At 47.4% G+C, this 20,997-nt stretch overlaps 1 protein-coding gene across 3 annotated transcripts in view; it reads right to left on the bottom strand.

Annotated features, from left to right (window-relative positions):
* Atp9a (ATPase phospholipid transporting 9A (putative)) overlaps window positions 1–20,997 on the bottom strand; it is a 100,370-nt gene that overhangs the window by 71,385 nt on the left and 7,988 nt on the right. The window contains exons 1-2 of one of the 3 annotated variants that reach the window (XM_057780121.1): window positions 19,390–19,584; window positions 1,951–2,095 (exon numbers count right to left, since the gene is read on the bottom strand). In XM_057780121.1, the coding sequence (XP_057636104.1) occupies window positions 1,951–2,095; window positions 19,390–19,409 (165 nt within the window). In that variant the 5' untranslated portion in view covers window positions 19,410–19,584. Of the gene's footprint in view, window positions 1–1,950; window positions 2,096–3,416; window positions 3,562–19,389; window positions 19,585–20,997 lie in introns of those variants that run through there. The other 2 variants (XM_057780122.1, XM_057780120.1) reach the window with 2 other exon arrangements.

Below are 20,997 nucleotides of genomic sequence, written 5' to 3'. Positions count from 1 at the left end.
CCATAAAGATAATGGATTGAACCTGTGAACTCTAAGCCACCCCATTAAATGTTTTCCTTCACACAAGTTGTCGTGGCCACGGTGCCCCTTCACAATAGAAATCCTAACTAAGACTAGCCTCTCTGTGTAATCCTGGCTGTCCTCTAACTCACAGAAATCTCCTGCCTCAGCTTCCCAAGTGCTATAGTTAAAGGTGTGCTCCACACCTGACCCACAATTGAAGATTTTTAATTTTTATTTTTTAAATCTACTCGTTTTATTTTATGTGTGTTTTGTCTGCATGCAGATCTGAACCATACGTGTGCTTGGTACCCAAGAAGGCCAGAAGAGGGCGCTGAGGCTCCTGGAACTGGAGCTAAACGGGGTTGTAAGCTGCTTAAGTAGGTGCTGGGAACTGAACCCAGGTCCTCTGCATGAGGAACAAGGGCTCTAAGGCACTGTCCCCTCCCCACAATAGAACAAACATCATAAAGGAAGGCAGTGGAGGCGGGCTCTGTCAGCATTCCATCGCCATGGGGGAGGGGCTCACTGGCCTTGCCCTCCCTGAAGAGCTAGGACAACTAAAGCTGTCAGGGAGAGGCAGTGGCTTTCTTCAGGGGCACAGCCACTAGTCACCTCCAATGCACCTATAAATAACGCTAATAAATTCAATGAGTCACCAAAAGAGAAAAGGCCTGAAAGTGGAAGGGGGGCTACGTGGGAAGAGTAAGGGATCAGTGGGAAGGAGAGAGGGGCAACGGAGGGAGGGTTGGGGTTGACTATGGTGAAAACACATGACACACACGCATGAGACCCATTACTGTGTATAATATCTGTGTATAACATCTGTGTATAACATCTGTATATAACATCTGTGTATAACACATGCTAACTGAAAACAGTGCAGCAGGGCGTGGCGATGCGCATCTTTGCTGCCAGCACCGGGGAAGCAGAAGTGGACCTACATGAGTTTGAGGCCAGCTTGGGTCTACATTGAGAGTTTCAGGTCAGCTAGACAATATAGCAAGTATGGTCACTCTTCCTCCTTCCTGAACGGGGAGCTAGCTGCTGCTTGCCCTAAAGTATCTGCGGGTACTCATCCATGGGAGGAGTGTGAGCATGGCTTCCAGTTCATGCACGATCAAAGGAAAGCCTCTTTGTGGGCATGTGTTTACATGTTGCTATGCATGTGCTCATGTGTGTGAGTGTACATGGAGGCCAGGAGCCAATGTTGCTGTCTCTTCACTCACTCTGCACCTTTGTTTCGAGAAGGGTCTCTCACCGACCTTGTAGCTCACTGACTTGGAGACAAGCTAGCCAGTGAGCCCAGAAGTCCCCAGCTCTGCTCCCTGAATGCTGGGATTACAGCTGTGTGTCACCATGTCCGGGTTTATGTGAGTGCTAGGGATCCCAACTCAGGTCCTTCTGTTTGCACCATGTACTGTTCCAAATGAGCCATTCCCCCATCCTCCTGAAACATTTATTAGAAAAAAATCTAAATTCCTTCTCAAGAGGGTAGGCTGGAACTTTCTCTCTGTCCTTCAAGTCTCCAACCTTCCAGGGCCCAGTCCCCTACACTGCGGTGACATCCTGGGCCCAGTCCCCTACACTGCGGTGACATTCTGGGCCCAGTCCCCTACACTGCAGTGACATCCTGGGCCCAGTCCCCTACACTGTGGTGGCACAGGGTAACAATTTACGCACCACTGATAATCACTGTTTTGGCATTTTGACTATAATGTTAAGTTTCCAAAATACCTAATAAACATGAAGTTATTCTAACAAACAGGGAACAGCATGGTCAGGAAGATGGCGGACATCCCTGCAAGAGCAGTCCTCTCGGCCATAGAAGATAAAGGTCAGTGGTAAAGACAGCAAAGAAAACGTTCACAATCTACCACAGGAGGTCCACTAAGGCTAGAACCACAGCACAAACTCACGGTGGGGAAAAAAAACTGCGGCTGCACATACCCCGGGAAGGAAGGTGAAGAAGTTGTACTTCTGGTTGTTGATGACATTTCGAGGGTATCGCTGGTCCCTCTTCTCGGGATGTCCCAACCAGACAGTACGGGGCCTGGGCTCCCCTCCACCACAGCATCTCAGCCATTCACAGCACCTAAGGGAAAGAAAGTCCGCAAAATCAGGGCCATGCCCACATTCTATCAAGGCCACGCCCATGTTTTCAAGGCCATACTCACATCTACTCACACATCTAAGTCATGCCCATGCATGCCCACGAGAGTCACACCAAGGCCAAACCTACACCACCACAGCCACACCCACATCCGTCCACTCGCCTCATAATGCTTCTTCTTTATAGGGTCCTGGCCAGGGCAGGGCTACAGCCACCCAACCTGGGATAACAACCAACCTCCAGTGACCTAAGATGCAGTGGTCCAAAGAGAAGGTGCTGTATCCCTGTGACAGTTACTGGGGAAGACTCAGAATCACCACAGAAACAAGCCCCTGGACGTGTCCATGAGGGAGTTTCTAGATGGGGTGAATGAGAGTGGGAAGAACCACCCTAAATGTGAGCAGCCCCAGGAGTGGCATTTGGGCAGCAGCATTACAGGCTCCCAAACTGAACAGAAATGAGAGATCCTGCTGGACACCAAGACTCGCTGGTCTCTGCATCCTGACTGTGGACACAGTGTGACCTGCTGCCTCACTCCGGTGGCAATGGCTTCCCCACCTTGATGGACTCGCCAAGCAGCTTTGTTAGGGATTTAATCACAACAACCAGAAGCATAATTAATGCAATCCCAAAACCCAAAATTATTTCAAAAAAACATTCATTGAAAAATAAAAAAAAATTTAAGCTAAGAAACTTTATATACTTCAGGAAGAATGGTTTTTGTACATTTTACAGATGGGAGCAGGGGCTGCAGAATGAAGACCATAAACCAAGATAATGAGCAACAGCCAGCTCTGATCTTGACCTGTGAGGGTCCCTGCTCCATCAAGACTATTACATAAAGAACAGTGGGGGATCTTTTCCCCGTGCCAATTATTCTCTTTTTAGTAAACATTAAAAGCACAAGGCAGAAAGGCCATGTCTGTGTACCCAGAGAACCTGGAGATGGGCCAGTGGCCAGCTGCAAGAGCAAGGACCAGAGAGCCACTCCCTGCCCAGCTCTTCCCAAAGCACTGGTCATTGGTACCAACCCTCCAGCACCCTGATCCTGGTTCCCAGTCACAAACAAAGGAACACATGGGGCTCTACCACCAGTCCAGTAAAGCCACCGTGAGAAGCCACTTCACGAGAGCTGACCATCACGAGCCCCATAAGGCTACAGTGAAAGCCCCACATCCACGCTTGGAATGCTCACTCCATACTCCTGTATGCACAGGCTGGGAGGAGGAAATTCCCAGACTGCCAGCCCCTGCGATATCACCAAGCAAAGTGAAACCAGCCAGATACAGCTGCTGTGACTCACATGATGCCCGGTCCGCTGTGGACCCTCTTCCCCTTCCTCCTGCAGGTTGGGTGTGGGTGGGATGCTCAGGGGTCAGAGCTAAGCCCATGGGGTCCATGTGTAGCAGGACCCCAAAGCAGAGCTAGCCAGCCAGCTGCCTGCTCAGAAGCTCAAAATTTCCATGATGAAACACAATGCTCTTTCTTAAAAATAGCATCCTCATTCCAGTAAACTCAGCTGGGTGGAGCACGCTGGGATACAGACAGGTGCCACAGCCAGTAACCGCCGCAAGCCACTAGGTTGTTCTAGGGCCAGAAGCCATACAAGAAGCCCTGGGGACTCCACATTCTTCACACCCTAGCCTGCTCGCAGGGACAGTCACCGCGCTGGCCATGAGGGGGCACGAGCTGAAGCTGTGTGACCTGAGTGCTATAAACAAGGCAAGAGGAGACTAGGAAGCCGGAGGGACAGACGGGGGAGGGAGGAGATTCCGCTCACAGGCAGCAAACTACTTCACATGTAGAATTCCTGGTAATTCTCCCTCTCCCACAATCCTTCATATCGTATGTAAGAGCTGGTGAGGCGCCTAAGAGAGCAAAAGCATTTTCTACATGATGACCTCAGTTCAATTCCCAGAGCCCACGGAAATTCCTCCTGAGAGCTGCCCTCAGACCTCTACATTCAGGCCACACTCACACACACAAATAATAAAATGAACAGATAAATCAGTAGAAAATACCTGTGGCTCTGCTTCTGTTTTCCTTGGTTTGTGTGTGTGTGCTGGACTCATGATCGGTTTGGTTGCCCAGGCTTGACCTGAACTCATGACCCTCCTGCCTCAGCCCACACTTCGCTTTTGTTCTTGTTAGTTCGTTTGTGACAGGGTCTCATGCATCCTACAATGGCTTCAGACTCACTACATAACTGAGAATGGCAATGAGCTTCTGATCCTCCTGCCTCCGTCTTCCAAGTGCTTGAGATGATTAACGTGTGCCACCACCCCCAGTTCATGTTGTACTCCTGATCCAATGTGGGGCCTCATGGCTACACAAGAACTCCCTGGAGAATGCTACATCCCAGCCCTGCTGGGGTGCTCTTTAACTCCCAAGGGAAAGCCACCTGACACAACCACAACAAAAAGTTTTTTCAAGACAGGGTTTCTCCTTTTAACAGTCCTGGCTGTTCTGGAACTCAGTTTGCAGACCAGGCTGGCCTTGAACTCAGGGATCTGCCTGCCCTCACCTCCTGAGTGCTGAGATTAAAGGCAAGGACCACTACCACCAGGCAAAAATAAATAAATAAATAAATAAATAAATAAATAAATAAATAAGAACAAACAAACAAACAAAACCTTCTATCCCACACTCTAGATAGACTAGGAGATGGGAGCCTTTTAAGAATGAGAAACTGGCCAGGCGGTGGTGGCGCACGCCTTTAATCCCAGCACTTGGGAGGCAGAGGCAGGCGGATCTCTGTGAGTTCGAGACCAGCCTGGTCTACAAGAGCTAGTTCCAGGACAGGCTCCAAAACCACAGAGAAACCCTGTCTCGAAAAACCAAAAAAAAAAAAAAAAAAAAAAAAAAAAAATGAGAAACTGGCCAGGTGGTGGTAGCACATGACTTTAATCCCAGCAGTTGGGAAACAAAGACAGGTGGATCTCTGTGAGTTTGAGGCCAGCCTGGTTAGTCTACAAAGAGAGTTCCAGGACAGATTCCAAAGCTACAGAGAACCCTGTCTCAGAAAAAACAACAAAAAGAACAAGAAGCTGAAGGATAGACACAATTCCACAGCGCCTGGGTCCTGTGGGCGGAGTAAGGTTTCAAGGCAAACACACCCAAATGCCAACTCCAGCCCAGGTCGACAATAACGGTGTGGCTTTGGGCTCCCATCTCTGATTCCAGCTGGCCTTTGTTAAAGAGAAGTCCTGTCAGGCTTGAGAATTTGGAGTTATGTCCATGGTATAGGAGAGTACTTAGCACATAACAGGAATTCAATTAGTCATAGGTTTTCCTTGTTGTGTGTTTGTTTGCTGGAAACAGGATCACTATGTAGCCCTGGCTGGTCTAGACTTACTATGTAGACCAGGCTGGCCTCAAACTCACAGAAATCCCCCTGCCTCTGCCTCCCGAGTGTCTGCACTACCAGGTCTGACTATGGGAAGTCTTTCTTCCTAAGACTTATGTTACATGTGTGCATGTTCTGTTTACCTACATGTATGTAAAAGCACTGTGTGTGTGTGTGTGTGTGTGTGTGTGTACCTGATGCCAGCAGAAGTCAGAGAGGGCCCTGGATCCCCTAGAAGGAGGGTTACAAGTGGTTGTGAACTGTCGTGTGGTTGCTGGGAATCAACTCAGGCCCTCCTCAAGAGCAACCAGTGCTCTACACCTCTGGGCCTTCCTTCTCTCGAGGTCGAATATCTATCTTATAGCTATGCTTCACAACTGAAAAAAAAAAACAATTTTTAATAAAACAACTTTGTCATTTTCTGAAAACAGCTTTCAACCAGATTAAAACGTAAAGCCAGCAACCAGCAAGACAGCTCAACAGGTAAAAAGCAGCATTTGAAGCTGAAGCTGAAAACCTTGGAAGCCACCAGGGAGGAAGGACTGACTCCCAAAGGTGGTGCTCCAGCCTGCACATGCACGCCATGGCACAAACATCATCATCACCATAACAGTAAAATTTAGGGGCTAGAGAGATGGTCCAGCTGTTAGGAGTGTGTGCTTTTCTCAAAGAAGACCCAAGTTCAGTTCCCAGAACACTGGACAGCTCATGATGGCCTCTGACTCAAGCTCCAGGGGATCACTGCCTTTTTCTGGCCTCCTCCTGAATCAGTGGTCTCTTTCTCTTCCTCCCTCCCTCCATCACACACACACACATGCAGACCTATTTAAAAAATAAAGCTGGGCCAGGCAGTGGTGGCGCACACCTTTAATCCCAGCACTCGAGAGGCAGAGACAGGTGGATCTCTGTGAGTCTGAGGCCAGCCTGGTCTACAGAGCGAGTTTCAAAAAAGACTCCAAAGCTACAAAGAAACTCTGTCTTGAAAAACAAAAAAAGAATAAAAGCTGAGCCAGGCAGGGTAGTGCACATCTTTAATCCCAGCACTTGGGAGGCAGAGGTAAAAGGATCTCTGAGTTTGAGGCTAGACTGGTCTACATAGCAGGTTCCAGGCCAGTCAAGGCCACAAAGAGACCTTATCATAAAACAAAACAAAAGGACATCCTGCTGTGGGGCTGGGGGTGCGGCCCAATGGCAGAGCACCATCCAGTATATGCGAGACAAGAGTTCTAAGCTCAGAACAGCAAGGAAACTGTATGTGCATCTATATATTTATTTATATGTATATGCAAAAATATATGTGGTTTTTAACAAACGATCACAGTGTTTTCTAAAATAACACAGAAGCAGAGTAACGAGGGCTGACAGGAGCATTAACCACAGTGCACACACACGTCTGTACATTTGTGTGAATTCGCGGCTAGGCAATGTTTATCATATAAAAAATAAGTGATTTATTTTAAAAATGAATTAATTTAAAAATAAGTAAGAAGCTGGGGGCATCTCAGTGGCAGAGCTCTTGCATGACATCTATGGGTTTTTAGGTTCTGTTCTTTTTTTTTTCAGAGTGAGGTTGGGTATTTATTTAGTGGATTATGGAGGGGAAAGGGAGAAGGGGAAAAGAACGGGGGGGGGGAGAGGGAGAGGGTGAGAAAGGGGGAAGGGGAGAAGTGGAGAGAGACAGAAGCTGCATCTTCAAGAGGGAGACGAAAAAGGGCTAGGTTCTGTTCTTAACATTGCAAAATAAATCTCACCATAGGCTCCCAGTCATTCACTCCCACCATGACGGGTACCAAGTACATCTGTCCTGTCTGTATTGATGATTAACTTGCCCCGGGCATTAAGTAGTCCCTCCTGCCTGTACTTCCCCCTTGATCTAGGCCATTTGGTCATAGGTTGTATACTGTCCACAACCAGTACTAGGCACAGCAGAAACCTAGAAAGTGCCAGCAACAGCCAAGGGTGGCAGAGCAAGCTCGTGTCCCAGCAGATGGGCAGTAGAGTCAGGAGGATCAAGAGTTCAAGGCTAGTCTAGGCTACACAGTAAATCCAAGGCAGCCTAGGCAACACAGTAAGTTCAAGGCTAATCGAGGCTACACAAGACCCTGCCTCAGAACAAAACAACAAAAAAGAAATCCATTTATCATGAATACCAAAGCCGTCAATAAAAAACATAGTCTAAAGCAGGCGGTGGTGGCACACGTCAGGCCAGCGTGGTCTACAGAGTGAGTTCCAGGACAGCCAAGGCTACACAGAAAAATTGTATCTCAAAAAAACATTTTAAAAAAGCATAGTCTATAAATTTAGAATATGCACGCTCCATGCATACTGATGAACTCTCCAGCCTCTGAGCCACTATACACAGCTTCCAGCCAATCCTTCTTGCCCATGAAAAACTATTTCCCATAAAATCTAAAATGGGAAGGACAAAGGCTATGGTCCAGAGTTTTGCCATGCCACCCACTTCAAAGCACCGCCTCCGAGCTCCCAGACTGGCACCTTTGGAAGAAACTTAAGGATAGGGGCAGGCACACACCAGGCTCCCCGCAGTGGTCCTGACCCACCAGCGCCCACCTCCCCCACAGTAATTAACACTACCCCTATATATCCACGGTGCCAAGTGTCAAGGTCCACGGATGACACAGACGGTCACCCATTCCTTCTTCACAGCTATGAGCAGCTGCTTGTAATACCAGTCCAGGAAGGCTGAGGCAGGAGGATCACTGCACATTCATGGGGAAATCATGTCTCAAAAACACAGAACAGCCAGTGTGGTGACACAAGCCTTTAATCCTAACACCCAGGAGGCAGAGGCAGGGGGATGTCTGTGAGTTCCAGGCCAGCTAGAGCCGCATGATAATAGTGAGACCAAATGGGCTGGAGAGAGGCTCGTGCTGTTGTTAGGGACTGGAGTTCAGTGACTAGCAGCAGCACTGTCAGACTGCCCCAGCCTTCTGCAGCTCCAGCCTCTAGGGATCTGACACTCTCCTGACCTCCCTGGACACCAGGCATGCAGTACACGTGCGTACATGAAGGAGAAACACTCACATGCAAGTAAAAACAAGTAAAATCCTTTTTTTTTTTTTTTTTTTTGTAAAATAAAAATCCAAACAACAACAAAGTCCTAGAGGTGTAAACTCAGCCATTTTTCAGAGAGGCACTCACTTGCTCCAGGTCATGGTATAAACAGCGTGACCCAAACTGAACCACACAGTCTTGTTTGAAAGCGTGGTCTCTGAAGACAGCTGGGCCTTGGGAAATGGCCAGCTCACAATGAACTTTCTTCCTCCTCCTGCTGCTCCCATGGAGACCAGCAGCAAGCCACAGTCACAACACTGTTGTGCCATGGGCGGGGCCCTTGCACAGAGAAGCCTTAGCAAGGCCACAGGAAAGGTTGCCCAAGCCCTGCAGTCAGGTGGTACTGCATGCATGCCCATAACCCCAGCACTGAGGAGGCTGAGGCAGGAGGATCAGAGTTCAAGGTCATCTTTGGCTGCACGCTACCTTCCAAAACAATATGAAGGCCACAGAAATGCTACACCTAATCCCAGGGAGGCTGCACCCAGGAGTCAGGCCAGACGGGATTTGGGCATAAAGCCAGGTTAGTGTGCACACACCTTCAGCAAGCAGAAGGCTGTCACTGGTGCTGCCAGGGACACTGGCCCCTGTCTTCCAACTATACTACAATCTCCCCTTCCAGGCAAGCCAGACATAACCACACTCAGCCCTTTTATCCACACCAGCTTGTGGTGACAAACTGTTACCCATACCTCCATCCCTGATGGAGACCTTGGGACCGGCCTGGGCTACATAGTGGAACCCTATCTCAAAAAGATCAGACAAAGCTTGGCTGTACTCATTCAACAAACACATACTGAACGGTTGGTCAGTCAGGCTCCTAAGGTCAACCTGCCACAAGTTAAGGTCGCCCAACAGGTCTACAGCGCATTCACATCAATGGCAGCTCAAACACGGGGAAATTCAAGCTTTTGCAGAACCTTCCAGAAACCCACATAAAATACGGACAGATCCCCTTGTCCAAAGACAAGGTTCTCTGAGATGGATTAGCAAGTAGAAGCATTTCCACGAAGCCTGACACTTGTGCAGTCCCAGAACCCGTAGGTAGAAGGAGAGAACCAATACCACACAGCTGCCCCCTGACCTCCACATGAGCACTGTGGTACATATCCCCTCTGCCTCCACAACAACAATAATAACATTTTTATCTATTTATTTAGATAAGGTCTCACTATGAAGTCTGGGTTGGCTTTTAACTCAGAGATCTGCCTGCCTCTGTCTTCCGAGTACCAGGATTAAAGGCATGTACCACCACACCTAACATATTTAATACATACATACATACATACATACATACATAGTCTGTTTTCGAGACAGGGTTTCTCTGTAGCTTTGGAACCTATCCTGGAACTTGCTTTGTAGACCAGGCTAGCCTTGAACTCACAGAGATCCACCTGCCTCTGCCTCCCGAGTGCAAGGATTAAAGACATACACTACTGTTGTAGGAAGGCCACTTGTTTGTTCCTGGCTGCTCAGTCCTGAAATAACCACACAGAAACTATATTATTTAAATCACTGCTTGGCCCATTAGCTTTAGCTTCTTATTGGCTAACTCTTACAACTTTATTTAAACCATTTTTATTCATCTGTGCATCACCATGTGGTAGGCAAGGTTCTGGTATGTCCGTTCCTAGCAGTGGCTACATGGCGTCTGACTCGGCCTTCGTTCTCCCAGCATTCAGTTTAGTTTCTCCCCCCCCCCCACAGCTCTACTCTACCTTATCACAGGCCAAGGCAGATTCTTTATTCATTAATGGTAATCACAGCATAGGGAGGGGAAGCCCACATCATATCACCACCACCCAGGTCATATATTTGTTTTTTTTTTTAATTTAAAAAATATATAAAGGAAGCCAGACAGTGGTGGCACCCCCCTAAATTCCAGCACTCAGGAGGCAGAGGCAGGCAGATCTCTGTGCATTCAAGGCCAGCCTGATCTCCAGAATGAGTTCCAGGACAGTCAGGGCTACACAGAGAGAAATCCCTGTCTCAAAAAAAAAAAAAAAAAAACAACAACAAAAATACATAAAGGAAAGTTTATCAAGATATCTTCAACATAACAACTATAATTTACAACTCAGCAGTGGTGGAGCAGGCCTTTAATCTCAGTATTCAGGAGGCAGACACAGGCGGATCTCTATGAGTTCAAGGCCACCCTGGTCTACAGGGCAAGTTCCAGGACAGTCAGGGCTACAGAGAGAAACCCTGTCTCAAACAAACAAAAACTATAACTTACAATAGTAAAAATGAGTTGCACTAATAAACACACTGACACACTGACTAGCCATTCCCTAAAGACTCCCACTGAAGGGAAACAGCCAGTGGTGACTGAGGCACAGCCTCGGCTCACAGCTGCCACAAGTCCAGTCCTCCACAGAACACACGTGTGCACTCGCATGTGCGCGCACAGATTTTTTTAAAGGTTGAGCTTTATATGGCCCTAGTGAGCTGGAGCACTGGCATGGCATATGCCAAAGGCCTGGATTCCAACCCGAGCAACTCACAGTGATGATAATAATTTAGCCATGACATCACTAACTTTTCCATAATAGATATTATCACTTTAGTAAGAAAAAAAAGTGTTACTATTTAAAAATCCCACTGGGAGGCTATGAGGTGACCCACAGCTGTAACCTAAGAACCTATGAGATGAGGACAAGGTGAGGCCAGCCTGGGCTACATGAAGCCCTGCCTTAAAGCACACACACTACTTGGGGTCATGAAGTTGGGGGTTCTCAGTACAGTTCTGGAGTGTGGTGTAGATCTTCAAGATCCCACAGTTCCTCTGTGGCTTCACCACACAGGGCTCTCTCTCTCTCTCTCTCTCTCTCTCTCTCTCTCTCTCTCTCTCTCTCTCTCTCTCTCATCAAGGCCCTGGTCCCACAGACTCTTTCCCTAACACCCACTGCTACTCAGGAGGGACATCTCTGACAATGCTCCTAAGGCTCAACATTGGGTAAGGACTGCTAGCAATCTCAGTTATGCCATAGCTGTGAAACCGCAGCTGGGATGGGGGTGTCCCACAGGGGCACCTCAGCCATCAGGCAGGTGTGGGCTCAGTCTGCGATCTGTGACACAGGCCTCTGAGAAGATGCTGGCAACCTGCCTGGATGCCTGGAAACAAGAGCTATAGGATGGGGGTGGAGTGGAGGGTAAGGAAATAAGAAAGGAAAGGGAGAGAAGGAAAGGGGGAGAGGAGAAAGGAAATAGGGTGGATGAGAAGCCTGGGCGGCTGGCTGCAGGACACAGCACTGGGAGACCTCATGCTGGTTCTTTGAGTTCTGCAAGCCTCGTTTTCCTGGGGCATCGAGCAGCAGGACCACATACATGTGAGTCCCTGGACAAGCCTTACAGGCAACCTAGGACTGGGGTGCCGACACCAAGACGCCAAGTCCATCCCAGGCTTCCCCAGCCACGGGATGTGTCCCGGAGCACACAAGCTGCTGCCTCCAGGAGCCTGCCTCTGGTGTCCCCAGCGCTGGTGCAGGCAGCCATGGAATCGGTGTGCAGTAAATATTTACGGAGCGCATGAATGCATGAGTCACGGGACTATTTTTACCCTAGTGCTATGCTATAAATTTCAGTTGGCTTTCGGGTGAATGTGCAGAAGGAATAGACTGAACACCTTGGCTGGCCTTCTTTGCGATGGCGTACAGAACCAGGGAGTGTCACTGGGCTGGGCTGCCTTTCCTTCTCCTCAACACTTCCCCCATTTTGACTCGGCTGTCCCTGTGCTTTGGACCATAGAGTTCAGAACCAAAGCTGCAAACAACCTGGGAAAATGCAAAATTCTGCTTCCAAAATCCAGAATCACCGGCATTTTGTTTGTTTGTTTTCTTTTCTGCTCCTGGGGCTGAAACTCAAGCTTGGTTCTTGGCTAAATACATGCTCTACCACTGAGCCACGCCTGCAGCCTCTATAATGCCGTTTCAAATGTTACTTTGCCAGGCATGATGCATGTATGTAACCCCAGCCATGTGAGGCAGAGGCAGGAGGACTGCTCTAAGTTTGAGGCCAGCCAGGGCTATGCAGTGAGACACTGTCTTAAAAGCAAAGGAAAAAAAAAAAGGCATTTGCTGCAGGGTATGGTGGCTCATGTCTGTAATCTCCAATACTCTGGAGGCTGAGGCAAGAGGATTACCATAATTTCAAGTCCAGCCTGGGAAATGGAATAAGACTCTGTCTTGTAATCAAACCTGAAATACGGCCTCATCACCTGCCACCCGTCTCTCTCTACTTCAATCTTACTATGTTTGTTGCTATTGTTACCTGAGTTTGGGGCATTTGTTTATTTATTTGTGATATTGGACTCCAGCCTCTCCCACATGCTAGGGAGGCAAGTGCTACTCCAATACTCCTCTGTGTATGAAGAAGTATGTATGCAGAATGTGGTATGAGTATGTTTGCTGCTGTTTTGTTCCTGAAACAGGGTCTTACTATGTAAATTTGGCTGGCCTTAAACTCATAGAGAGCAACTGCTTCTGCATCCCAAGTGCTGAGATTATGACTGTTTTGTTTTTTGAGACAGGGTTTTTTTTTGTGTGTGGCCCTGTCTGTCTTTTTTTTTAAAAAAAAAATATTTATTTGGGGGCTGGAGAGATGGCCTATTTATTATGTATACAATATTCTGTCTACATGTGTGCCTGCAGGTCAGAAGAGGGCACCAGACCCAATTACAGATGGTTGTGAGCCACCATGTGGTTGCTGGGAATTGAACTCAGGACCTTTGGAAGAGCAGGCAGTGCTCTTAACCGCTGAGCCATCTCTCCAGCCCCCCCTGTCTGTCTTGGAACTCACTCTGCAGACCAGACTGGCCTTGAGCTCAGAGATCCACCTGCTTCTGTCTTCCTAGTGCTGGGATCACAGGTGTGTGCCACTACTATCCAGCTATTTTTTGTTTTTTTAATTTAAAGACTGAGCCAAGCATGGTGGCACACACCTTTAATCCCAGCACTTGGGAGACAAAGGCAGATGCATCTCTGTGAGTTCGAGGCCAGCCTGGTCTACAAGGCAAATTTCAGGACAGCTAGGGCTATTTAAAAAAAAAAAAAAAAAAAAACACCTGTCTCAAAACAAAACAAAACAAAATTTAAAGATTGATTGTATAAAAGCTCAAGTATGCTACATGGTGGTGGAACAGGTTGGTGATATCTCTGAATCTGAGGCTAGCCTGATTTACAGAGTGAATTCCCAGGACAGCTAGGGCTACACAGAGAAAACCTGCCTTGAAAAACAAAATAAAACAAAAACAAAAATCTAAAGTGTATTCCAAGTCAATTATTTCTTTTTAAAGGGGTGAGAATAAGGGCTAAAGAGATGCTCAGAAGTTAAAATCACTGGCTGCTCTTCCAAGTGCTATGGAACAATGGTCTTATACCGTGTAAAGATTTGTCACTTGTATTGTTTTAATAAAACACTGATTGGTCAGTAGCCAGGCAGGAAGTATGGAAAGGGCAACAAGAACAGGAGAATTCTGAAAAGAGGAAAGGCTGAGTTTGCAGTCACCAGCCAGACCAAGAGGAAGCAAGATGAGAATGCCTCACTGGTGAAGGTACCAAGCCACATGGCTAACAAAGACAAGAATTATGGGCTAATTTAAGATACAAGAGTTAATAAGAAAGCCTGAGCTAATAGAACAATCAGTTTATAATTAATGTAGGCCTCTGTGTGTTTCTTTGAGACTGAATGACTGTGGCACCAGGAGGGACAAAAACCTCTGTCAACAAAATGGCACCCCACCGTGGGCGCCAATCTGTTTAGGGAGGCTGTTTTGTTTCCCATCCACCCAGACTCCTGAAATAATCACACAGAAACTATATTATTATTATTATTATGATTAATTATGATTATGATTGTTTTGATTTTTTTCGAGACAAGGTTTCTCTGTAGCTTTGGTGTCTGTCCTGGAACTAGCTCTTGTAGACCAGGCTGGCCTCGAACTCACAGAGATCCACCTTCCTCTGCCTCCCAAGTGCTAGAATTAAAGGTGTGCACCACCACTGCCCAGCCTGAAAACTATATTATTTAAATCACTGCTTGGCCACTTAAGCATATTGGTAGCTAGCTCTTATATCTTTGATTAACCCATTTCTATTATTTTATGAGGCTTGTGGCCTACCAGCAAGGTTCCAGCTGGCAGCTTGCATCTTTCCCTTCTAGTGGCTACATGGCATCTCTCTAACTCCACCTTATTTCTCCCAGCATTCAGTTTAGTTTTCCCCACCTAGCTTTATTCTGTCCTATCACAGGCCAATGCAATTTTTTTATTCATTAACCAATAAAAGCAACACATAGACAGAAGGACTTCCCTTATCAAAGACCAGGGATCAGTTTCTAGCACCCACATTGTAGCACCTGCATTCATTTCCTGGCTGCCTCGATACAAATAATCACACAGAAACTATATTAATTACAACACTGTTTGGCCAATAGCTTAGGCATATTTCTAGCTAACTCTTACATCTTGAACTAACCCATTCTACTAATGTGTGTGTCACTACAAGGCTGCGGCCTCCTGGTGTCTCCTTGACTCCGTCTGCTCTCTCTGTCTCTTCCAGTCTGGCTATATTCTGCCCTGCTATTGGCTGAAGCAGCTTTTTATTAACCAATGGTAGTAAAAACATATTCATAGTGTACAGAGCGGAATCCCACATCACCACATGATGGCTTATAACTGTCTATAACTTCATTTTTAAGGGCATTTGCCTTCCTCCTCTGGCCTCGTAAGTACTACACACATGTGGTACACAGACATACATGTAAGACACTCAGAACATAAAGTAGCTTCATCAATTAAAAAAATAAAAATCAGGTTGAGAATAAACACTTAAATATTATATACTTTCTCTTTCATTAGCATAAACATCACTCATGGGGTCCAGATCAATACTAAGTCTGAAAACAGACACCACTTCTGGAGAAGGTGGAGCTGTTGATGTTACCAAATCAACCCAGGTGGCACTGAGAGTCTCTAGCCTGAGCTGAGGGTGTGGTTCTGTCAGAAGAGTGACCCAGCATGCTCAAGGACTTAGGTTCCAACTCCAGCACCAGAGAGGTGGCATAGGTCTGTAATTCCAGCACCTAGGAGGTGGATGCAGTATGATCAGAAGTTCATTACTGTTGTGGAGTGACCTTTTATACACTGTGAAGATGTGCTGCTCTCATTGGTTTAATAAAGACCTAAATGGCCAAAAGCTAGGCAAGAAGAGGTTAGGTGGAACTTGAGGACAGGGAGACAGTGTTGGGATGAAGATGGGCAGAGTTGCCAGGAGACTCGGAGAGAAACAAGATGAGCATGTAAGGCTGAGAAAAGATGAGAAATATGGGTTAAGCTGTAAGAGCAAGTTAGTAGCAAGCCTAAGCAATCAGCTGAGCATTTATTACTAGCAAGCCTCTGTGTGGTTAGTTGGGAGCTGGCTGGTAGACAGAAAACTTATGTTTACATGTTATATGTTTTACTTTTTTATATTATATTACATGGGATGGAGAAAGGGACATGGTACCATGGAGGGGGGTGGTCGGTGGGCAACCTGAGGAAGTCAGTTCTCTCCACCCATCATAAGGGTCCTGGGGATCAAACTCAAAACAATCAGGCTTGACAGCAAGCTCTTTTACCTGCTGAGCCATCTCACTAGCCCCTGCTCTTAAAGCTGGACTGAACTCAGCATCCGTTTAAAATAAAGTTTTATTAATAACAGTGAGGTAGAACTTCTGCCAACATTGCAGCTAGTAGTTCCCATGTGACTTTTCTGTGTTGTAAGAAAGAATCCTAAGTTTAGACATTAAATGACAAAAGTGTGTTTTGCTCAATTCTGATGGCCGTGAATCTAAGATCAAATCACTTCTTTGATAGCCTTCCAAATATGGTCACATTCTAAGTTAGGGTTTCTATTTGGGAACGTGGAGATGAAGAATACAATATAGCCCACACCACTTCTCGGTACACCCTACTAACAGCTCAACACACCCTGGAGCCAGACCTGTAGCCACAGAACTGTCGTCCCAGCTACTCAGGAGGCTGAAGCAGAAGGATCACAAGTTCAAAGTCAGCCTCTTCTACAAACTGAACTTAAGGCAAGCCTAGACAATCCAGAGACCCTGTGTTAAAATAAAAGTAAGAAGCCTGGGGCCAGGCAGTGGTGGCGCACATCTTTAGTCCCAGTACTTGGGAGACAGAGGCAGGCAGATCTCTAAGTTCAGGGAAAGCCTGGTCTATAGAGTGAGTTCCAGAACAGCCAGGGCTACACAGAGAAACCCTGTCTCAAAAAACAAAAACAAAAACAAACAAACAAAAAAAGACAGAAGAAGAGGCATGGGGGTGTGGTTTAGAGGCACAGAGCTGGCCTATGTGTACCAGGTGCTAAATTCAATGCCTAACACTGTAACAACAGAGCAAAATAAAGTTCCTTCCAATTCTAAATTAAAAGGCTGATCTCACTGTGGAAAACAACAGTCCAGATGAGAGTCCACAAGGTTTGATTTGAAGACAGGATGAGGCACTTTAAATGAACAATAGAAACAGGGCCGGCCACTCAAAGGGCCTGCTGCATGATCCTGGTAAACGCTGCCCCATTATGGGCCATTTAGCCAAGCCTGGAAACAATGTTGGCTATCACAGTGAAGGGGTGGAGTGGTACCAGCATCCAGGAGGTGGAGCCTGGGATGCTAACGCGCACTCCCTGAGGATGAGCAAGCAGCAGTCCACCCTGGCCAAGCCTGACTTCATCCATCATTGCCACAACCTGCCCACAGGCCACCTGCTGCCAGACCACGGCTTCCTCCTCAGGGCGAGCAGCCAACCCTGGTCTTAGAGACAACAAAGAGGCTCTGCCTCTAAGTGGCCACCTTTCCGGCTCTCGGTGGAAGCCTCTCTCCCTGATGCCATCCCTTCCAGTTCCCCCCTCTTAAATCCCTACAATTCTGTTAAGACAGAAATAAAGGCAACATTAAGATTCCCAGCATAGGACTGGAAAGATGGCTCAGCAGTTCAGAGCACTTCCTCCTAACCCAGAGGACTCGGGTTCAATCCCAGCACCCACATGGGTCACAACCTCCTCGTCACTCCAGCTGAGGGATCAGATGCTGTCTTCAGCCTCCCAAGACTCCTGCACACAGGCTGTGACACGTAAACTCACGCAGGCACACACAAACAGAAGATTAAAATCGGGGGGAATGGGAGGTGGTGGCGGGGAAGAGGCAGAAATCTTTAATAATTAAATAAATTAATTAATTAATAAAAATAAAAAAATGATTAAAATCTTTTAAATAGCCGGGCAGTGGTGGTGCACGCCTTTAATGCCAGCACTCGGGAGGCAGAGACAGGCGGATCTCTGTGAGTTCGAGGCCAGCCTGGTCTACAAGAGCTAGTTCCAGGACAGGAACCAAAAGCTACGGAGAAACCCTGTCTCGAAAAATCCAGTGAGTTCGAGACCAGCCTGTTCTACAGAGCTAGTTCCAGGACAGGCTTCAAAGCCACAGAGAAACCCTGTCTCAAAAAACCAAAAAAAAAACAAAACAAAACAAAAACTTTTAAATAAATGATTCCCAGCCTGGATGTAGTTTAGGTGGCAAACTGCCTGTCAAGCTGGAAGTCCGGGGGTGCATCCCTAGCACCAAATAAACCAGGTGTGCGAATGCACGCCTGTAATGTAATGCAGGAATCACATGGAGGCAGGACGTCAGGAGTTCAAGACTATCCAGGCTACATACCAGACTGGAGGCCTAGGATACCTGAGTCTCTTGTCTCTGACTCTCTCTCTTTTATACACATAGTCACACTGTCACACACACACACACACACTCTCTGTCTCACACACACATACTCACACACACAGTCCCACACACTGTCTCAGTCTCTCACACACACACTCTGTCTCACACACACAGACTCAGACACACACACACAATCATACTTCCGTGGATCCTTCGGCAGAACACACTGCCTTTTAGTCTCTGTGCATCCTTGCAGGACCTGTGGCCCTGAACACTCCATGTCTGGTCAAGCCACTGCCCTGTCACTTGAGCACCAGCCACGGCTCCAGCATCTGGACAGCCTCCCAGCTTGCTTTCAAATGGCCCTTGTTTTCCTTACATTGTAAAAGGAGACTTCCTGCCACGGGTACCGGGAAAACAAATGTCGCTGGGCACAGACAGAAGAACATGCACAGCTCAGGGTTTCCCATGGTCCATCTTTGCATATCTGTACTGAGTTTATCAATCCACACAAATCACGGAACAGACATTGGTTAATAAAAACTAGTAGGATTCCATAAATACATAAATATTCCATTGGTTATAACCAATCCTTTTTTTAAGACAAGGTCTTATGTAGCCATGCCTCGCCTCAAACTCACTGTATAGACAAGGCTGGCCTAGAATTCCTGATCCTCCTGCCTCCACCTCCTCAGTGCTGGGATTATAGGTGTGCACCACCTGCCTGGTTAAAACTCTTTCTTTCAAAACTAAACCGAAGCTGAATGTGGTGGTGCACGCCTTTAATCTTAGCACTTGGGAAGCAGAGGCAGGTGAATTTCTGAGTGCAAGGCCAGCCTGGACTCCATAGTGTGTATCTCCCCCCCAACCCCAGCGCTGAGGAGACCCTGTTTCAAAACAAATAGCACACAAACACCAAAGTCTACTTCACTTGAAGTGGAAGGCACTTCCTGCCCATGACTGAGCTCCAGGAGACACAAAGAGAACCTGGAGTTCTGAGAGCAGCCGAAGGTCCAAACCCAGGCTGCTCAGCACCCGCCTCCTTGCGACTGTGGCTTAGGTCAATGTCAAGCTGCAGCGGTTCCTCACCTTAGGGACTGGCACCAAGGACATACCCTTACCCCCCCCTCCCCCAGGGCCCTACCTGGGCTGGCAATCACACATCCTCTGGTCTCCACGGGGACAGGCACATCCGGTCTCGAGTGGCAGAGGGCAGGACTCTGTGACTGGCAGCGGATGGTACAAGAGGAGATGGCAGAGGGTACCCAGATTACTTCCTGATGGCCCACCACCAAGACTTCTTCCCACTGTGTGTACCTAAGAACGCACAGAGCCCTTGCAGAGACCTCGCTGGAATGGGAGAAGGCCACAGGAAGGGACAGTGGCTCCTCGGTATCTCACCCAGCAGCAGACTCCTCCCCAAACACGCCCTTGAACACTAGGCAGGACAGCCACCCCTCTTGACACTGAACAAAGGAGCATATTGAACACATTGTGGGTGTGACGGCTACCAGCCGGAATCCCAACATTCAGGAGCTTTGCAGTTTGAGGCCAGCCTGGGCTACAAGAGACCCTGTCTCAAAAAAAAAAAAAAAAAAAAAAAAGCCAAACACTAGCTGGAGAGACATTGCAGTGGTTAAAGAGTGAAGAGTGTTGGCACATATGTCAGGCTCACCACAGCCTGTAATTCCATCTCCAAGGTTTCTCTGCAGGTGGCTGTGCACACACACACACACACACACACACAGCTAAAAAGAAAACAAATCTTTACAAAGAAAAACCCTCTGCATGGGTGGTACCCACCTACAACCTTTAGTCCAAGCACCTGGGAGGCAGAGGCAGATTGGTCTCAATAGTGATTTCCAGGTCAGCCAGGGCTACCTAGAAGGGGGGGAAAGGAAGAGGAGGAAGAAGGGAAGGAAGAAGGGCCCAAAACCAAAACAGCATAAAACAAACAACAACAGCAAAAATAACAATAAGCTAGTTAAATATGGATTTTTTTTTTTTATTCTAGAACTCACTCTGTAGACCAGGCTGTCCTCAAACTCTGAGATCCGCCTGCCTCTGCCTCCCAAGTGCTGGGATCAAAGGTATGCACCACCACTGCCTGGCTCTTTTATTTGGTTTCGGGTATGTTTGTTTTAATACAGCAGTTTTTAAAATGCATTATGTCTTTTAAAAGTGTCAAGCTCAATGCTGGGGTTGTGGTTCAGCTGGTAGAGTGCTCGGCTAGCATGCACAAGTCCCTGAGTTTTAGCCTCAGCACAGCTTAAATGGGATCCCGTGGTGAATGCCTGTAATCCCAGTGTTTCAACGTAGCAATGGGAGAATTGGGAATTCAGGACCATCCCTTGCTACATAACAAGCTTAAAACCAAACTGGGCTATGGAGAACCTATCTCAAACAAACAACCAAACAAAACCCACAAAGAAAAAAAAACTTCTCTCTGAGAGGGGAGGGGCAGAGCTGTGCAAAGGCCTCTGGACACTTGCAGGCTGGGCCACAGTTCTCCCCTGGTCTTGCTTACATTTCTGCTGCTGTAACAAACACCTTGACCAGAGTAACCTACAAAAGTAAGCATTTGGGGCTGGAGAGATGGCTCAGAGGTTAAGAGCATTGCCTGCTCTTCCAAGGGTACTGAGTTCAATCCCCAGCAACCACATGGTGGCTCACAACCATCTGTAATGAGGTCTGGTGCCCTCTTCTGGCCTGCAGGCATACACAGACAGAATACTGTATACATAATAAATAA

This window comes from Chionomys nivalis, chromosome 9, assembly GCF_950005125.1.
Source record: "Chionomys nivalis chromosome 9, mChiNiv1.1, whole genome shotgun sequence".
NCBI classification, from domain to species: Eukaryota; Metazoa; Chordata; class Mammalia; order Rodentia; family Cricetidae; genus Chionomys; species Chionomys nivalis.
Note: the sequence above shows the minus strand (reverse complement) of the source record. Positions and strands in the feature narration are given on the sequence as shown.